At 46.8% G+C, this 21,108-nt stretch overlaps 1 protein-coding gene across 2 annotated transcripts in view; it reads left to right on the top strand.

Moving 5' to 3' along the window:
* The first annotated feature begins 3,073 nt into the window (after window positions 1-3,073).
* Window positions 3,074-21,108, top strand: part of LOC129695817 (aminopeptidase Q-like) — a 137,146-nt gene continuing 119,111 nt past the window's right edge. Inside the window, exon 1 of one of the 2 annotated variants that reach the window (XM_055633165.1) lies at window positions 3,074-4,011. In XM_055633165.1, the coding sequence (XP_055489140.1) occupies window positions 3,440-4,011 (572 nt within the window). In that variant the 5' untranslated portion in view covers window positions 3,074-3,439. The remainder of the gene's footprint in view (window positions 4,012-21,108) is intronic. The other variant, XM_055633166.1, reaches the window with a different exon arrangement.

Below are 21,108 nucleotides of genomic sequence, written 5' to 3'. Positions count from 1 at the left end.
TACTGGACTTTCTAACCAACAGACCCCAGTCTGTGAGGTTAGACAAGCACACCTCTTCAACCCTCACCCTGAACACCGGCGTTCCACAGGGCTGTGTGCTGAGCCCCCTCCTCTACTCCCTCTTCACCTATGACTGCACACCTGTACATGGTACTAACACCATCATCAAGTATGCAGATGATACAACGGTGATTGGCCTCATCAGCAACAACGATGAGCTGGCCTACAGGGAGGAGGTCCAGCACTTAGCAGCATGGTGCGCTGACAACAACCTGGCCCTTAACTCCAAGAAGACCAAGGAGCTCATTGTAGGCTTCAGGAAGTCCAGAGGTGGCACGCACACCCCCATCCACATTAACGGGACGGAGGTGGAACGTGTTTCTAGCTTCAGGTTCCTGGGAGTCAACATCTCCGATGACCTCTCTTGGACCCACAATACCTCTACTCTGATCAAGAAGGCTCATCAGCGTCTCTTCTTCCTGAGGAGACTGAAGAAGGTCCATCTGTCTCCTCAGATCCTGGTGAACTTCTACCGCTGCACCATCGAGAGCATCCTTACCAACTGCATCACAGTATGGTATGGCAACTGCTCTGTCTCCGACCGGAAGGCATTGCAGAGGGTGGTGAAAATTGCCCAACGCATCACCGGTTCCACGCTCCCCTTCATTGAGTCTGTCCAAAGCAAGCGCTGTCTGCGGAGGGCGCTCAGCATCGCCAAGGACTGCTCTCATCCCAACCATGGACTGCTTACCCTCCTACCATCCGGGAGGCGCTACAGGTCTCTCTCCGTTGCCGAACCAGCAGGTCGAGGAACAGCTTCTTCCCGGCGGCTGTCACTCTACTCAACAACGTACCTCGGTGACTGCCAATCACCACCCCCCCCCCCCCCGGACACTTATTTTTTTTTTATTCAAATCGTTTGCTATGTCGCTCTTCAAGGGAGATGCTAAATGCATTTCGTTGTCTCTGTACTGTACACTGACAATGAAAATTGAATCTGAATCTTTGAATCTGAATCTTATTCTGAGGCTGTGCCCTCTGGTCCTAGACTCTCCCACTAGTGCAAAACATCTCTCCACATCCACTCTATCCAAGTACTTCACTATTCAGTAAGTTTAAATGAGGACCCCATCATCCTTTTAAACTCCAGTGAGTACAGGCTCAATGCCCTCAAACATTAACAAAATCTGAGGTGCAAAAGAATGTTAAAATACAATAATGGAATAACTGAATGGAGTTAAAAACAAGAGTGTGAACAGCAACTCTGGGAATTGGGTGTGAAAGACGTAATTGGTTCATGAATCTGATAGCAATGGGGAAGCAGCTGAACACACTTGGAGCACTGCGTTCAGCTTTAGTCACTCTATATGAAAGATTTCATTAAACTGGATAGAGCGCAGAGATGATTTATGAGGATGTTGCTGGGACTTGAGGGGCTGGACTACAGGGAGAGGCTGGGCAGGCTAGGACTTTATTCGTTGGGGTGCAAGAGGCTGAGTTGGTGACCGATGGTGTAAATGCCCAGAGTCTTATCTCAGGTTAGGGGAATCAAAAACATGTTTAAGGTGAGAGGGGCAAGATTAAATATAAACCTGAGGGTGGTAGATTTTACTACAAGCTGTCAGAGGAGGTAGTTGAGGCAGATGCTGTAACATAATTTAAAAGACACTTGATCAGGTACATGGATAGGAAAGGCTTAGAGGAATATGTGCTATACATGGGAAATGGGACTAGTTTAGATAGGGCAACTGGATCGGCAACTGAATGGAAGGGGGAGTTGAAGTGCTGGGCAACCAGGAGTTCGGGTTGGTTAGTACGGACCAAGCGGAGGTGTTCAGCGATGCGGTCGCCGAGCCAATGCTTGGTCTCGCTGCTGTAGAGAAGGTGACAACTACGACAGCAGATGCAGTAGAGGAGGTTGGAGGAGGTGCAACCTCTGCCTCACATGGAAAGTGATTGGGTTCTTGGATGGAGTTGAGGGGTGAGGTAAAGCGGAGCTGTGGGATATAGAGGAGACCTTGGTGGGAGACTCATCTATAATCAAAGAGGGGAACCCATGTTTCCTGAAGAATTAGGACATTTCCAATGCCCTGGTCTGGAACATCTCATCCTGGGTGCAGATGCAGCATAGATGGAGGAATTGGGAGGGGGATTGGGTCCTTATAGGGAGCAGGGTGGGATGAAGTGTAATCAAGAAAGCTGTGGGAGTCAGTGGGTTTGTAGTAGATGTCGGTCAGACATCTACTACAAACTTGACTACACTTCTTCCCACCCTGCTCCCTGTAAGGACTCTATCCCCTACTCCCAATTCCTCCGTCTACGTTGAGCGTAAATTGGAGGAACAACACCTCATTTGTCGCTTGGGTAGTTTACACTCCAGTGGTATGAACATCGACCTCTAATTTCAGGTAGCCCTTGCTTTATCCCTCCCCTCCCCCTTCCCAGCTCTCCCTACTGTCTCCGCCTCTTCCTTCCCCCCCCCCAACATCAGTCTGAAGAAGGGTCTCGACCTTAAACGTCGCCTACTCCTTTTCTCCATTGATGCTGCCTCGTCCGCTGAGTTTCTCCAGCATTTTTTGTCTACTTTCGATTTTTCCAGCACCTGCAGTTCCTTCTTAAACAAATCAAATCATACACAAATACAATCACGCCAGTCTCTTGTACAACAGATAGAGCAAAGGGAAAGATAGCATGGAGAATATAGTTCTCAGTATTATACTATTCATCTATTTGGTTCCTGAATTTCTTCCTGGCATCAACTCCTTCTGCCGGCACACACGCATCGAATCCTACCCTTACAATTACATCTGCACAGATTTCAACAATCCAGGTCATATTACATTGTTCTTCAATCGCATAGTTGCCTTTAACAAATTAATTAAATATTGCAGATTGCCCCAGTTCCTAATAAACCACGCCGCAGGGTTTGTTGGTAGCAGCCCAGGGGAAGAATGCATGCCAAGTAACTTTCCGTAAATTCCACAATCCTTTATCATTTATTTATTCCAGAATCAGTGCGCGCTATTTCATGTTTTACGCATTACATGGCAAAGTTAATCTAAACAAGACACATCTGCTCTTTCGTCCGTTTGCTCTTTGAATTGGAGCCTGACATGATGTGAATCTCTAAACGACGTGTGTGAACGATGTATGTATGTGAATCTCTTCTGACACGGACGTCAGGCTCCAATTCAAAGTGACCAGAGGCACTCCCAGGTCCCGGGAAACGCTACGCTTTGTGCTGCCATTGGTAAAGTGAGATCTTACTAGGCGTTACCCACCAAAACTTCGGATTGGTAGTCAGATGAATATTGCCCCGAGTGGTTTCAGATTTCATTCCTCAGCCTCATCACGGAAATGTGACAACTCAACAAAATGTAAGGAAAGTTAATTCCCAGCCGAGCTGGAGAATTCCCATCGAAAGGAACCGGCACCAAAAATGAGACCAACATCCACCTCTGGGTTCTACCTCAGCAGGAAGACAGTGGTGCTATGTAGCTTCCTCGTCCTAGTTTTACTGGTGGTTTGCACGGTTTTGGCCATTTTATATGGCAAGCTGGTTGCTGAGAATACGGGCATCTTCTCGCCGACCTGGGAGCCTCCCAGCACCGACCCAAGTCGCCAGGGTCCCTGGAACAACTCCCGCTTACCAAACAGTCTTATCGCCAGGAACTACCAGCTGGAGCTGTGGCCGCGCTCGCTCTCCGGGCTGGAGCGACCCAGCCACTTCTTCGGCCAAGTTAACGTGACGGTGACTTGCATCAAGGAGACCGAGGTCATCCTGTTGCACAGCCATGAGCTCCACTACACTGGGGTGGCCATCGCCGCCCTGCACCCTCCGGCCATCCGCTGCACTTGGCTTGCAGTTGAGAACGATTATCTGGTGATTGAACTGGACGAGAAGCTGATAACAGGGATGGACTACATCATTCAGGCCAACTACAGCGGGAAGCTGGATGAGTTGTTAACGGGACTTTTCAGCATCAACTACACGGAGTGGGGTGTCAACAAGTAAGCAAGTTTGCAAACTAGAAAAATCGGAGGGGTTCGGGAGCGTCCTGACCAGTGCAACCCTCCTCGGTTTAAGATACGCTTTCTATTTTGTAGACACAAGCAACTGCAGATGTTGGTATACAAATAAAAAGAGACAAACTGCTGGAATAACTCAGCGGATCAGGTAGCATCTCTGGAGAACACGGATAGGCGGCGTTACGGATCGGAGCCCTTCTACAGACGCGAAACATCTGCTATTCATGTTCTCCAGAGATGTGTAGGAAGGAACTGCTGGTTTAAACCGAAGATAGACACAAAAAGCTGGAGTAGCTCAACGGGATAGGCAGCATTTTTGGAGAGAATGAATAAGTGACGTTTCGGATCGAGACCCTTCTTCTCGACCTGACCCGTCACCCATTCCTTCTCTCCAGCCATGCTGCCTGTCCCGCCGAGTTACTCCAACTTTATGTGTCATTCTCCAGAGATGCTGTCTGTCCCGCTGAGTTACTCCAGAACTTTGTATCTTGTTCCAGTGTTGTTTTGTTTTGACTTTCCTGGCCCAACATGCCATCCTTTACGTCCCGTTACAGGTGTCTTTCCCCAGTATTTGCCGCAGCCGTGAATTGGACGTTGCATGCGACGGGACAGCTTTAGACTTTTAACACTTTAGAGATACAGCGCGGAAACAGGTCCTTCGGCCAAGCGAGTTCTCGCCCAACTCTGCATCGTTTATGTACTAAGCGATTCTCCACAGCGTTAATAGACACAAAAAGCTGGAGTACTTCAGTGGGACAGGCAGCATCTCTGGAGAGAAGGGATGGGTGACGTTTCGAGTCGAGACCCTCTTCAGACTGATTAGGGGCAAGAGAAGCGAGGGATTATAGCGCTCCACAGCGTTAATATCTCCTACCTCTGGGGTAGTCTTTGGATGTGCATTTTAACAGAGGGCTCCCCCTCTCCCTCTCCTCCCCCCCTCTCTTCCCCTCCTCCCCCTCTCCCCCCCTCCTCCCCCTCTTCCCCCCCCCCCCCCCCCCCCCCCAACTACTTGCAGTGCAGTTTCAATCAATTTCGATGCACATGCTGTCAATAATGTGTTGCAGTTGCCCGGCTGTGCTGCACTGAGACTCGCTCATGATTTTAAAGTGACCCGCGCAGGACGTCCGACCTCGCCCACAGTTGCTTTCCACTCGGTTGCTGAACGAACATACACATTTAAATAGTCTAAGGCAATTTAGCGAGTTTTTGTTACCATGATTTGTTTTTAAGCTTGAAATTTGAAATGTACGGTTTCGGATTCCTAAAGAACAGCCTGAAATATAAAATATATCTTGGTGGATCAAAACGACAGTCGGTTGATTTGAATCAAATTTATTCACAATGTGATTCACCGATCACGGTCTAAAAATACAACTGACCACAACGGTGGTCTCACACCGACCAGAGGGCAGAATGCAGAAACCGCGGGAAAACACGACCCCTCCCACAGTCACGTGTGCGCGGGTTCCGACCGCAGGGTTTGATACTTGCGAGCACCAGCAGGTGTCGCTACATCCTCCCCCCCCCCCCAGTAACTGAGGTACTGAAACAACCCGGAGCTGAAGTATGGCCTGAACGTGTGGTCCTCAAACGCAGGATGGGCGTAGCATCAGGACCGGCAGAACAGAGCCGGGGGAACGCAAAAACCGCGACAAGGGGCGGGCGTAACAACAGGGACCGGCGAAACAGAGCCGGGAACAGGAGTGCTAGGGAAGGGTTGAATGGCCGGCAGTCTACCTCTAAGCCGCGGTGTAGCCACTACCACTGGGCTGTCCTCGTCCACATGAGCGGGCTTGAGTCGGTTGATGGAGACGAACTCTTCCCGGCTGCCCACGTCCAAAGTGGACGTGGCGACTCCGGTTCGCAACATCCGATACGGCCCCTCATAAACCCGCTGCAGTGGCGAGTGGTGAGCGTCCCTGCGAAGACAAACATAAGCACAATTCTGTAATGATGCTGGCACATGCACCGAAGCCGACCCGTGCCTGAAAGTGGGGACGGGAGCCAATGCGCGCACCCATTCACAAACTCGGCCAGCAACCACTGAAGCTGAAACCTCCTAACCGCTAGCGGCAGGCAAAAAAAATCTCTAGGCACCTGTAAGGCTGAGCCATAGACGAGCTCGGCCGAGGAGGCGGTTAGGTCCTCCTTGGGCGTTGTTTGAATGCCAAGGAGGACCCAGGGCAACTGGTCCACCCAATCTGATGAGCCTGGCCTTCAATGCTGACTTAAGGTGCCAATAAAATCGCTCAACCAGCCCATTCGCCTCCGGGTGATAGGCGGTCAGGGCAGTCCACAGAGACGAGGTGAACTGGGCTCCGTGGTCTGTAGTGATGTCGGAGGGCACCCCAAAACAGGCTATCCAGTTGGTTGCCATAGCCCGGGCGCGCCGCTGAGGTATCTAATAACGGGATATCACGGTACGGAACTCACGCACGGGCCCAGGCGGCCACCTGCTTGCGGAATCCATGCCAGACGAACTTGGACACTACTAGGGCGGATGTCGCATGAATGGACGTGTGGGCTAGGCCATGGACCGCATCGAAAACCTGCCGTCTCCAACTGGCGGGAATCACCGGACGGGCTCGACCCATGGACACATTACACGGGACCTTGACATCAGCCGCACCGCAGGCACCTTTGCTAGCCTAAGGCCAGAGCCAAAGTTGTGATAACTTGCCATGCTGGCATCAGCCTGTTGGGCTGCTGCCAGTTCACCGTAATCCATGCCCTGGTCCAGCGCCAAGACTGACGGAATCGCCGGACGGGACAAAGCATCAGCCACGACGTTGAGCTTCCCAGCTACATGCCGAATGTCAGTGGTGAACTCGGATATGTAGGCGAGGTGCTGCCGCTGCCTAGCGGACCACGGATCGGCGATTTTACCCAGTGCGAAAGTGAGTGGTTTGTGGTCTGTGAAAGCAGTGAAAGCGCGGCTCTCAAGGAAATATCGGAAGTGTCTGATCACTAGGTAGAGCGCGAGGAATTCCCTGTCGAATGCGCTGTACTTGCGTTCCGGAGCCCGCAGCTGCCGGCTGCATAAATGCCAGCGGCTGCCAGTGGTCATCAACCAGCTGCTTCAGGACTGCATCTACAGTGGCATCCGAAGCGTTGACGGTGAGCACAGTGGGAGCAGAGACCCTCGGGTGTACTAGCATGGTGGCATTTGCCAGCGCTGCCTTAGCACCTTCGAATGTCGTGTTGTCCTCGTCTGACCACACCAGGTGCCGCAGCTTGCCCGCCAAGTACTGGAACAGGAGCTGCATGATGGCGGCGGTCGATGGCACAAATCGGTAGTAAAAATTAACCATTGCGATGAACTCCTACACACCCTTGAAGGTCAGCGGCCAAGGGAACTGACGAATGGCGTCGACCTTCTCAGACAGTGGCTCGGCACCCTGTGGGTAACCCGATGCCCCAAGAATGAAATGGAGCGCAGGCAGAACTGGCACTTCGCGGGGTTAATCACCAGGCCGTGCTCGCGCATGCGCTCGAACAAAAGGCAAAGGTGATTAACGTGTTCTGCCTGCGAACCGCTAACCACCAGAATGTCATCCAAATAAATGAAAACAAAATGCAGGCCCCGTCCGACCTGATCCATGAGCCGCTGGAACGCCTGAGCGGCGTTCTTTAGGCTGAACGGTATGCGGAGCCATTCGATAAGGCCGAATGGCGTGATGGTGGCCGTCTTGGGAATGTCATCGGGGTAGACAGGGATCTGATTATAACCCCGGACCAGGTCCACTTTCGAGTAGAAAGTGGCGCCCTCAAGATGTGCCGAAAAATCCTGTATATGGGGCACCGGGTAACGATCCGTCGTGGTTACCGCGTTGAGCCGCCTGCAATCACCGCACGGCGTCCAACCCTCAGATGCCTTCAGGACCATATGTAGTGAGGAGGTACACGGACTATCGGACCACCCGACAATGCCCATGTCTTCCATTAACTGGAACTTATCGCGGGCAATGCGCAGCTTATCCGGTAGCAGACGGTGCGCGCAGGAATGCACCAGTGGACCTTCGGTAGGGATGTGGTGCACCACTCCGTGACGGGACACCGCGCCGCTGAAATGGGGCGTAAGGTGCTCGGTGAACTCGGAGAGCAGAACGGCGAAAGGGCTATTGACCTCCGCGATGGCGTCGGGTTGCTGGTCGGGTGAGGGAAGGCTGCGCGGTTCGGCGGGGCGGAGGTCTGACAACGGGACCATACGACCGCCACGCACATCGATGAGAAGGGAGGTCGCACGCAGGTAATCAGCCCCCTAGATTGGCTGGGCAACGTTAACAACGCCAAACTTCCACCTGAACGGGTGGGAGTCGAAGGTAAGGTTAGGGGTCCGCGTACCATGCGATCGAATGTCGCTCCCGTTAATGACTGAGAGGATGGGGCCTATCTTACCGGCACGGGTAGCACGGCCAGTCAGGGGAAGGATGCTGACAATGGCACCAGAGTCCACGAGGAAACGGCGGCCAGCGCGGTGGTCACTGACATAGAGGCATTCGTTTGGGCCGATCGCGTTCGCCTCTACAGGCGATCGGCTGAAGCATTTCCCTGAAACGTATCGGGACTTCAGCAGCGTCGAGCCTCCGCAGCAAAACAGAGATGGTAGTAGCACCAGCCGTGTCTACTATGGGTCTCCGGGCGTTGCGGCGGATCCTCAGAGGGGGGCGGTGGCGGGGCCTCCTCGCGCTGCCGCCGCCCCGGTAGTCGAGCCGGTGTAGCCGGATGGCTGATGGCGCAGACCTCCTGGTACCTAGTCATCCACAGTTCGTCGGCCCTCTCCGCGAGCTGTTGGCAATTGTTGAAATCAGCGCCAGCGAGCATCAGGCGGACGTTGTCGGGCATCTGTTCGAGGAAGGCCGGTTTGAGCAGCAGGCAAGGTCGATGCCGTCTATCAAAGCCAGCATCCGGGCCACCAGGGCAGAGGTCTCCGATCGTCCGTACTGTCCACGTGTAGGATTTGCGTGGCTTGGTCACGATGACTGAGCCCGATGACTGAGCCCGAGCAACAGGGCCTAGAGGCCATCATATTTGGCCGTCGCAGGTGGATCTCTCAGGTAAGAAAGCAAATGGGAGGCAGACTCTTGTGGCACGGCCCCCACCACGTGGAAATACCGCATCTCATCGGTGACGATTCAGTGCAGATGGAATTGTGCCTCCACGTGTGCAAACCATACCTGTGGCTGATCAGGCCAAAACGGGGGTAGCCGAAAGCTAACTGAGTCCTGCTGGGCGCCCACTGCGTAGGCAAGAAAGTCATTGTCCTGCATGTTTTTACCGTCTGACTCCTGTTTGACGAGTCGGGGTCACCAATTTAGTGGATCAAGACGACAGTCTGTTGATTTGAATCAAATTTATTTACAATGTGATTCACCAGTCACGGTCTTAACAGTTGCCGCTGAAAACACAACTGACCACAACGGTGGGCTCACAACGACTGAAGGAGAGAGCCCAGAAACCGTGCGAAAACACGACCCTGCCAGAGTCACGTGCATGTGGATTCCGACCGCAGGGTTCGATACTTGCAAGCACCAGCATTATTTTGAGCAGAAGATATGTAGGATTTATTTAAACAAACTAAACACAACGGTATTTAACCCCCGGCTTTGTACCGGGACTAAATATTCGCGTAGCTTATTTGGTTCAATCTCTGACTGATCTGAACATAAACAGTGTTGCCACATGGGCAGCTAGGTTGTTGAAGGACATACTGATAGGTCCTTGTGAAGTGTGTGGGAAGGAACTGCTGGTTTAAATCGAAGATAGACACAAAAAGCTGGAGCAACTCAGTCAGGCAGCATCTCTGGAGAGAAGGAATGGGTGACATTTCGGGTCAAGACCTTTGAAGTTGCACTCAAAACAATAGCTTGAGTGTAATATCTTTTCATACCACTGTTTTGCTTTTTTTTTACTAAGAATTGGATAGATTTCTTCAGTACATGTGGTTTTAATTTCTGCCTGCATGATATTAGTGTTCCTGATATTTTTCTCAACGTTCATCATTCCAATAAACCTTTCATTTTGTTACCAGTTTGTGGAGGCCCTGGGTAATAGCAATGCATGGAAAGATCATGAAACTACCAGTATTTGAATGAAGGGATCCAATTTAGAGGCATTCTTTGATAATATTATTCAATAATGATTATTGTGCCCTATTATATTAAATATTATATTCTTTATCCTTTATCCTTTATTTATACATTGCGCACGGCTTGATTGTAATCATGTATAGACTTTCTGCTAACTGGATAGCACCCAACAAAAAAACTTTTCACTGTATCTCAAAACGTGCACTAAACTAAATTAGGGGGGGGGGGGGGGGGGGCTTTCTTGAGCGCTAGTGTGGGTATTATGGGCTAAAGGAACTGGTTTCCAGAGGGCTAGTATGGACATTGTGGGCCAATGGATTCTTAGGGTGACTGCTCAGTCATTCAAGCCTAATGTGCTGGCACCTCACTCACGGCTGGTGGGCGAGCAGTTGACTCATGGCTATTTCTTGAAATTCCATTTCAAGCAGGGTGCAAGGCCACTGAATTCAAGTGCAGTTTTCTACCACTTCAAGCAGGGTGCAGGGCCACAAAACTCATGCAGTTTCCTACCACTTTAAGCAGGTGGCAGGGCCACCAAATTCAAGTGCAGTTTCTTACCACTTCAAGCAGGGCGCAAGCCAACCCAATTGAAGTCCAGTTTCATACCATTTAATGCAGGGTGCAAGGCCACCAAATTCAAATGCAGTTTAATACCATTTCATGCAGGGTGTAAGGCCACCACATTCAAATGCAGTTACATACCATTTTAAGCCACCATAAATCCATACAAACTACAACATGAACACCACACTCACAGTTCAGCAGAAATTCAGTGTGTTCAGATGATTCACAGCTCAATTAGAGTCGTGACCTCTCCCTCCCCCATCTTGCAGAGACTGAGCCACACCCACACTTCTGGGTGTTATAATCCACCCCCCCCTCCCACCAGAAGGGGTGTGGCCTTTGTGGTGTGATTGACAGGAGATAGATTCACAACATTTTTTAAACACTAATAACACTCTTATTTTTCATTGATGGCAAGAATCCTCTGCACCTGATGAGCGTAGGGGGACTGAGTAAGATGGCCAAAAATCACAGCCGTAACTGGTAGCGTTTTATCTAAAATCAATATACAGTACAAACAGGAAGTTGTCAAGTTACCACCAACAACCATTTGCAGTGCAGCATTCCAAAGCAGTTACCACCTGTAAATATGACATCTACACAACACGTAACTTAAGATCATCTTTAATCCACATACAGGCTTGACAGCATGTTAGTAGTCACTGCCTCCTGTCTGCTACCGTAGCATAGGAAGTGGGTGTTAATATAAATGATACAGTAATGATACAGTAAGGCGGGGTTAGTGATGCTAACCTATATATGATTGGTTGCATGCATAAACCAATCTACATCCTTCCCCCTTAAAGAGTGAGTATAGTGAGCACCCATGCCATTAAAGTTAAACAAATTTGCCATATCTATCAGGCGGTCTACTGATGCGGCCCGAACATGTACGGACCAAATCCTCTCCTCCTTCACCGGAAAGATTAGAGGGAGGGGCAGGCCCAACTGATCAGCAGGATCTTGATCAGTTGGGCGAGCGGGCTGAGGAATGTTTAATGGAGTTTAATGTAGATAAGTGAGAGGTGTTGCATTTTGGGACATCAAATCAGGGTAGGTCCTTTACAGTGAATTCCAGGGCCCTGGAGCATGTTGTAGAGCAGAGGGATCTAAGAGTGCAGATATATAGTTCTTTGAAAGTGGCATCACAGGTAGGTCGGGTAGTCAAGCAAGCTTTTGGTACATTGGTCTCCATCGGCCAGGTTATTGAGTATCAAATTTGGGATGTTATGTTACAGCTGTGCATGACATTGGTGAGGCTACATTTGGAGCACTATATTCAGTTTTACTCACCCTGCTATAGGAAGGATGTTGTTAAGCTGGAAAGAATGCAGGGAAGTTTTACAAGGATGTTGCGAGGGCGGGGTCCTGAGCTGCAGGAAGAGATTGGGCAGGCAAGGACTTTATTCCATGGCTGGCAGGAGGATGAGGGTTGACCTTATTGAGGGATATAATGGGTGGGTTTACAGGTGGGTTTAAATTAAATAATGTGAGGGGAGGTGGGGGGGGGGGGGGAGGAGACAAACTGGAAATATAAGGATGGAGTTAAAGGGAAATAAATTATAGGAAAAGTTAAGAAACACATCAGAATTAATGAGACAGAACGCTCAGGAAGTGATAGGAGAGTATGGCTAAGTGAAATAGGAACCAATGTGAAAGGTGAGGGGAGTAGTGAATTAAAAGTATTATATACGAATGCATGAAGTATAACAAATAAAGTGGATGAGCTTGAGGCTCAGTTAGCAATTGGAATGTATGATGTTGTGGGAATTACAGAGGCATAGTTGCAAGAGGACCAGGGCAGGGAACTGAGTATTCAAGTGTAAACATCCTATATAAAAGACAGACAGGTGGGCAGGGGGTGGGGTAGCTCTGTTGGTAAGGAATGAAATTCAGTCCCTTGTGAGGGGTGACATAGAATCAGGAGATGTAGAGTCAGTATGGATAGAACTGAGGAATTGTAAGAGTAAAAATACCCTAATGGGAGTTATCTACAGGTCCCTGGATATAGGGTGCAAGTTGAGTCAAGAGTTAAAATTGGCATGTCGTAAAAGTAATGCGACGGTTGTTATGGGAGATTTCAACATGCAGGTAGACTGGGAAAATCAGGTTGGTACTTGACCCCAAGAAAGAGAGTTTATGGAGTGCCTCTGAGATGGAGTCTTAGAGCAGCTTGTACTGGAGCCTACCAGGGAGAAGGCAATTCCGGATTTAGTTTTGTGTAATGAACCGGATTTGATAAGGGAATTGAGTGAAAGGAGCCATTAGGAGGTAGTGACCATAATATGATGTTTTAATCTACAATTTGAGAGGGAGAAGTGAAAATCAGAAGTATCAGTATTATAGTTGAGCAAAGGGGACTATGAAACCATGAGGGAGGAGCAGGCCAAATTTGACTGGAAAGATACCCTAGCATGGATGACAGTGGAACAACAATGGCAGGTATTTCAGGGTATACTACAGAAAGTTCATTCCAAAGAGGAAGAAAGATTCTAAGGGGGAATAAGAGGTGACTGTGGCTGACAAGGGAATCAAGGACAGTATAAATATAAAAGAGAAGACGTATAACACAGCAAAGATGAGCGCGAAGCCAGAGGATTGGGAAACTTTTAAAGAGCAACAGAAGATAACTAAAAAGGCACTATGGGGAGAAAAGATGAGGTACGAAGGTAAGCTAGCCAAGAATATAAAGGAGGATAATAAAAGCTTCTTTATGTATGTGAAGAAGAAAAACATAGTTAAGACCAAAGTTGGACTCTTGAAGACAGGAACAGGTGAATTTTATTATGGAGAACAAGGAAATGGCAGACGAGTTGAACAGGTACTTTGCATCTGTCTTCACTAAGGAAGACTCAATCTCCCAGATGTACTGGTGGCCAGAGGACCTAATGTGACAGAGGAACTAAAGGAAATTCACATTAGACAGTGGAAAGACTGATGGGACTGAAGGCTGATAAATCCCCAGGACCTGATGGTCTGCATCCCAGGGTACTTAGTAGAAGTGGCTCTAGAAATCGTGGACACATTGGTGATCATTGGTGGCCGATTGGGAAAGGGGGAGATGCAGCGAGACCTGGGTGTCATGGTACACCAGTCATTGAAGGTAGGCATGCAGGTGCAGCAGGCAGTAAAGAAAGCGAATGGTATGTTAGCTTTCATTGCAAAAGGATTTGAGTATAGGAGCAGGGAGGTTCTACTGCAGTTGTACAGGGTCTTGGTGAGACCACACCTGGAGTATTGCGTACAGTTTTGGTCTCAAAATCTGAGGAAGGACATTATTGCCATAGAGGGAGTGCAGAGACGGTTCACCAGACTGATTCCTGGGATGTCAGGACTGTCTTATGAAGAAAGACTGGATAGACTTGGTTTATACTCTCTAGAATTTAGGAGATTGAGAGGGGATCTTATAGAAACTTACAAAATTCTTAAGGGGTTGGACAGACTAGATGCAGGAAGATTGTTCCCGATGTTAGGGAAGTCCAGCACAAGGGGTCACAGCTTAAGGATAAGGGGGAAATCCTTTAAAACCGAGATGAGAAGAACTTTTTTCACACAGAGAGTGGTGAATCTCTGGAACTCTCTGCCACAGAGGGTAGTTGAGGCCAGTTCATTGGCTGTATTTAAGAGGGAGTTAGATGTTGCCCTTGTGGCTAAGGGGATCAGGGGGTATGGAGAGAAGGCAGGTACGGGATACTGAGTTGGATGATCAGCCATGATCATATTGAATGGCGGTGCAGGCTCGAAGGGCCGAATGGCCTACTCCTGCACCTAATTTCTATGTTTCTATGTTTCTATCATTTTCCAATGTTCTATAGATTGAGGATGAGTTTGTGTGGAATGGAGGGTAAGAAAAGCGGGATAACATTATAGACCATCAGTGGTGGGGAAGATGCTGGAGTGAATTATAAAAGATGAAATAGCAGCATATTTAGATAGCCGTTACAGGATCGATCCGAGTAAGCATGAATTTATGAAGGGGAAATCATGCTTGACTAATCTTATGGAATTTTTTGAGGATATAACTTAGAAAATGGACCAGGGAGAGCCAGTGGATGTAGTGTACCTGGACTTTCAGAAAGCCTTTGATAAGGTCCCACAGAGGAGATTAGTGGGCAAAATGAGAGCACGTGGTATTGGGGGTAGGGTACTGACATGGAAAGAAAATTGGTTGGCAGACAGGAAACAAAGAGTAGGGATTAACGGGTCACTTTCAGAATGGCGGGCAGTGACTAGTGGGGTACCACAAGGCTCGGTGCTGGGACCACAGCTATTTACAATATATATTAATGATTTAGATGAAGGGATTAAAAGTAACATTAGCAAATTTGCAGATGGCACAAAGCTGGGTGGCAGTGTGAACTGTGAGGAGGATGCTGTGACCTGGATAGGTTGGTGAGTGGGCGGATGCATGGCAGATGCAGTTTAATGTGGATAAATGTGAGGTTATCCACTTTGGTGGCAAGAACAGGATGGCAGATTATTATCTGAATTGTGTCAACTTAGGAAAAGGGGAAGGACTACAAGATCTTGGTGTCCTTGTTCATCAGTTACTGAAAGTAAGCATGCAGGTACAGCTGGCAGTGAAGAAAGCTAATGGCATGTTGGCCTTCATAACAAGAGGACTTGAGTATAGGAGCAAAGAGCTCCTTCTGCAATTGTACAGGGCCCTAGTGAGACCACATCTGGAGTATTGTGTGCAGGTTTGGTCTCCAAATTTGAGGAAGGACATTCTTGCTAGTGAGTATGTGCAGCATAGGTTCACAAGGTTAATTCCCGGGATGGCGGGACTGTTAAGGTGAAAAAATGAAGTGACTGGGCTTGTATTATCTCGAATTTAGAAGGATGAGAGGGACTCTTATTGAAACATAAGATTATTAAGGGATTGGACATGCTAGAGGCAGGAAACATGTTCCTGATGTTGGGGGAGTCCAGAACTAGGGGCCACGGTTTAAGAATAAGGGGTAGGCCATCTAGAACGGAGATGAGGAAAATATTTTTCATGCAGAGAGTTGTGAATCTGTGGAATTCTCTGCCTCAAAGGCAGTGGAGGCCAATTTTCTGGATGCTTTCAAGTGAGAGTTAGATAGAGCTCTTGAAGATAGCGGAGTCAAGGGATATGGGGAGAAGGCAGGAACGGGGTACTGATTGAGGATGATCAGCCATGATCACAGTGAATGGCGGTGCTGGCTATTGTCTATTGTCTAAATGCACAGAGTCCTTTACCCAGAGTAGGGGAATCAGATAATCGGACAGGTGCGTGGATAAAAAAGGTTGAGAGGGATATGGGCCAAACTAGGGCAGGTGGGACGAGTGTAGATTGGGCATCTTGCTCAGTTGGGCAAGTTGGGCTGAAGGACCTGTTTCTGTTTAAATCTTTTGGTCCCTTTCCATCCCTGCACTCCCACAAAGTTCATCAGAGATTTTCCCACACCTGTCTTCTTAAAGATTATTCCGATTATCCATGCACACAGAACTAAACTTAGAACATTATGTTTCATGTTTTTATTCTTACACCATCATGTATTTGATGATGTCAGAAAATGTACTTGCATGCATCCTACACAAAATCTATACTCTATGTAATTTCTAATAAAGTTTAGCTAATAATATATAACATCTACCAAATTGAGGTAGTTTGATAGATTACTGATGTATGGTTTCTTGAGAGCTTTAGAGATGTCTGTTTACAGGATTCCTCTGTGCAAGAAGGACCAACATGAGATCCCAAGGAGCTGTTGTTTAAGCACCAACATGGGACACACAAATTGTTGTTTTGGGGACATCAAATCTTGATGTTTCAAGGTAAAACATCCTTCTTCAAAATAAATTGAGTGAGCTATGTGTCAAGAACGCCCTCTGAAGCAGAAACCATCTGATTTGTTTGCAATTTTGATCTATTTCTAAGACATGGCAATATCCACAAGCATGGATGTGTATGAAGGGTTTCTATGGTTATATGGTCTATGGTCTATGGTTATATGGTTATATGAGTGACCTGAATTTGGTTTTGAGGATTGATGAAAAATGTTGCCTTTTTTCACCTCCACAAACTGTAAACGCATTTTTGTGGGATGATGTTAAGGATTTCTGCTTGGTCATTTAAGACCAATGGAATTTGTACACTGCAAGCTCAGACAGTGGCAAACTAATTTATTTATCCAACTGTATATAAGTAGGAGAGTTTCATTCAACATTGAAATGAAACACACTCATTTCGGGTAGCCACCATAGGAGGGGAAGTCTTTTTAAAGTTGAGCCGGGTTGAAGCAGAATCGACTGTACTGTAATAGATTTTTAGGGCAATCAATGGAGAGAGATCCAAAACATCATGGAACAGAATCAGATTCACAGAATGAAGACAACACAGCAACATATGGAAAAATGTGAAAATAGAATGTTTTGGCATTATGATTTCAACATATTTTTCTTGCACAACTTTTGCATGTTCAGAAGTTTCAGACACCTCCTCGTGTAGTTATTGGAAATGCTTTCATGAAATATTGCGAAAGAGAACCGAACCTGTGATCCAGGGAAATATTCCCAGTGAGATCTTTGTAGCTTTAATGAAAATGCAATACTCAACGCATCTATTGTTAACAGAGTTAGCAGCTGGTGTTAAATCCTCCAAAGGTCTTTGGAAATTTTTTTTGAGAACTAGATTCCTTAATCATGACCTGTCCTTTTGATCTATTCTTGGGATTAGGGCAAGTTTCTTGCAATGTTTTGGGACAAGGAAGTGCTGTTAGTCCTTAATTTCAGTTGAATGCATAGATACTACCATTACTGTCTGCTCCTAAGGACAGTTTCCCTACAATAATAGCACTTCCATAGACTGGGCTGCTGAGATATGTTTGGCTTTCCTGCCAAGGTACTTATGAATCCTTCGTAAAGAAATTATTAAAATACCAACACGGAACCACAAGGAGTGAATGAGTAGTGAAGTTTGACAGTGCCCTAAGCAGATTTCAGGACACGCAATAAAAGTGAAAGTCAAATGAGAAATACATAACAAGGGATTCTTTATTTGTTTTAATTATAAAGGCCAGATGGTGGTACAGCTAAACCAATTCCTTCAGGATAAATTAGTTTCAAATATTACAGAGATCAGAAATACCTACCTCATTGGAGACCCTTAGACACTCTTTGATCGGACTTTACTGGGCTTTATCTTGCATTAAATGTCATTCACGTTATTCCTATTATCATTTATCTGCACCATAGATGGCTCGATTGTAATCATGTGTTGTCTTTCTACTGAGTGGTTAGCATGCAACACAAACTTTTCACTGTACCTCGGGACATGTGACAATAACCTAAACTCAAACTCAAACTAAACTTAACTCAAAATAGCTGCAATGTTAAATTAATTCAATTTGATTGTTGCGATTTGAAGATGTGAAGAAACTCCAAGGGCTTAATAGGATGAGAACAAAACACAATTCATAGGGAAAGGAATGTTATTTATCACTCCATTAACATTGAATGGTGCAGAAGGATAGTTGTTATTTTCAGCCCTGTAAATACATACACACAATGGGACAGCATGGAAAGCTGGCATCATGCCGCAACTATTTCACCAGTCCTAGTGGACGGTGAACAATGAGTTATCAGATGTCAAAATTATTTAAACAAGCATATTTCAAAACATATAAATCTGTTGCTAAGTGAAAACATACAATGAAATTAAGATAATTGAATTGAAAGTTCATTTAAACTTTCTGTTGAAAAGAAACTTGCTGATCCAACCAGCCCTGTCTGTGGTATCGGCATAGAGCTAAGAGGGCCAGAAACAAAATGCATCCACCTCTGAGCTCAGTAAATTACAGGGTTTGGTCAGAGGGTGGTGAATCTGTGGAATTCATTGCCACAGATGGCTGTGGAGGCCAAGTCAATGGGGATTTTTAAGGTGGAGTTTGTTAGCTTCTTGATTAGTACGGGTGTCAGGGGTTACGGGGAGAAGAATGGAGAATGGGGTTGAAAGGGAAAGATAGATCAGCCATGAATGAATGGCAGAGTGGACACGATGGGCTGCATGGCCTAATTCTGCTCCTAGAATTTATGAACTTGTGAAGTCCAGGGGCAGAACAAGAGGTCTGACAGGCATAGACCTGACCTCTAGCATGGTTCCAAATTCCACCAAAGGAAACAACATCTCCGCATCTATCATGTCTGGAACATGCAGCCATGCACACCATAGCCAGCAAGCATGACATCTACAAAACTATGAGCCAACATCACTTCCTGACTCAGCAATGTGCTAAAATGCAGTATTAGACAAATCGTAACCTTCAGTGAAGACATCTTCATCCACATCTTGCTCCCTGCTTCACCAACAATGGAAGCAGCATCAGCATCTATTTTTGGTACATTTGCCTTCATTAGTCAGGGTGTTGATGATAGGAGTTGGGATGTTCTGTTACAGTTGAACAAAATGTGGGTCGTAAGGTCATAAGTGATAGGAATAGTATTAGGCCATTCAGCCCATCAAGTCTACTCTGTAATTCAATCATAGCTGATCTATCTGTCCATCCAAACCCCATTCGCCTGCCTTCTCCCCATAACCTCTGACACCTGTACTAATCAATCTATCTTGGCCTTAAAAATATCCATCGACGGCCTCCACAGCCTTCTGTGGCAAAGAATAGTAAGATTAAACGAGAACTTACCAGTTTGAAGTTTCATCTTTATTTTATGAGGAGTAACGTTGAGGGAATACGTGAAGAACCCCGCCAGGACGCATGCGTGTCATTCTTCAAAGCAGCGGTGTGAAATCACAGATAACTATAATGACTAAACATAGTAAGATTAGAGAAGAGATACCAGTTCAGGATATGATCAAGGATGGGAGCGGAGGGCACGTATTCCCTCAACGTTACTCCTCATAAAATAAAGATCAAACTTCAAACTGGTAAGTTCTCGTTTAATCTTACTATTTTACTTCGGAGTCACGTGAGTGACTACGTGAAGATTTTAAAGCTCTGTGATTTTCATGCCGTGGAACGAGTCCATGCATCACATCTGCCTTGATTTTGGGGAGAATAGAGTTAACATCATTAGACATCAATACGATATTGAAACCCAATGGTAAAATATTAACACCAATTGCCCCTATTTATGGGCGAAATTATATTACAGAACTTAAATTTGTTTTATCAAATGTTCCAGGTTCAATGACTGGATTGTTATAAAGTCGTGGGAAAGTTTCCTCCATTGACCATCCTGCTGTCTTGAGGATTTGGTCCATAGGAACGTCCAACTTCATAGCTGCTGATGTAGCTGCAGCCCTGGTGAAGTGAGATTTAAAAATGCTAGTGCCTACTCCAGCCTTTATTAGGACCTGTATTAGCCATCTAGAGATGGTCTGGACTGTCACTGTTTTGAGTGGCTGTTTGTAGCTGATTAAAGTGACATTTCTTTCCCTCTGATGACCTTAGTATACTCCATATATAATAGTAAGTGTGTTACAATACAGAGACGACCATCTGTCGGGTAGGCCCTGAATTCTGTTTTTTAGGCCTGCTGACCCCTGTCTGTTCTGTTTGACTATTTCATTGATGTGAAAAGTTAAATTTCCAGATGAAATAATCAAGTTGTCCAACCTTTGTTTCTGTAGTGACTGGACCCTTAGTGCCGTGACCAAGGCCATCAACATGACTGTTTTCATAGTCAGTTTCTGTAGGGCCAGAGCTGTAGATGGGGACCAGTTTCTTAACATGGTCAGTACAATGCTCACATCCCATATTTGGGAGTATCTGGTTCTTGGGGAATTAATATTAAAATGCCCCTCATGAGTTTGGTTACCAGGGTGTGTCCCAACAGAATGCCGCTCTGTTCCTTGCCACAGGTATGTTGACAGAGCACTTCTGGCGCAGTTGATGGCACTATGACTGAGCCTCTCATTGTAATGGAGGCTTGCCAGGAATTCCAGAGCAGACGGGATGTTCATAGATCTGTGGGTGATGTTTATTGTTGTGACAGTACTTACCATTTCTTGATGACACCAAGTACTGATTTTTTTGGTGGACTGTCTGTGGCCCGCTGAAATAATTCCACTGTTCGGTCCGTCAGTCCCAGGTGTAGTAGAGGTGCTTTCAACTCTATAAATTAATAGGTTTATATAATTATGACATGGGTAACTCCCCTTGTTGCGGGAAGAACCAGTAAATTAGGTCTATGATGGACGGTGATGCATGGTTCTAAAACCATGTCGATATCACCGGGACCGATGGTTGAGTAGGCCAATCGGGTACTATGAAAATACCAGTCGCGGAGTCTACTGTTTATTCCTAAATACCCGACTGATGAGGCAGAAGGAAGGAATGCATAAATAATCCCCCAATGCAGTGAAAATGCATCTGTAGCCACTGCCCCAGGTTCTGGTTCCCAAGAACCTAATTCGATAACTGGTGAGAGCATGGATGTGAAT

The sequence above is a fragment of the Leucoraja erinacea genome, chromosome 3 (genome assembly GCF_028641065.1).
Source record: "Leucoraja erinacea ecotype New England chromosome 3, Leri_hhj_1, whole genome shotgun sequence".
NCBI lineage: Eukaryota > Metazoa > Chordata > Chondrichthyes > Rajiformes > Rajidae > Leucoraja > Leucoraja erinaceus.
The sequence above is the reverse complement of the archived record's forward strand: the minus strand, read 5'-3'. Positions and strand labels throughout refer to the sequence as shown.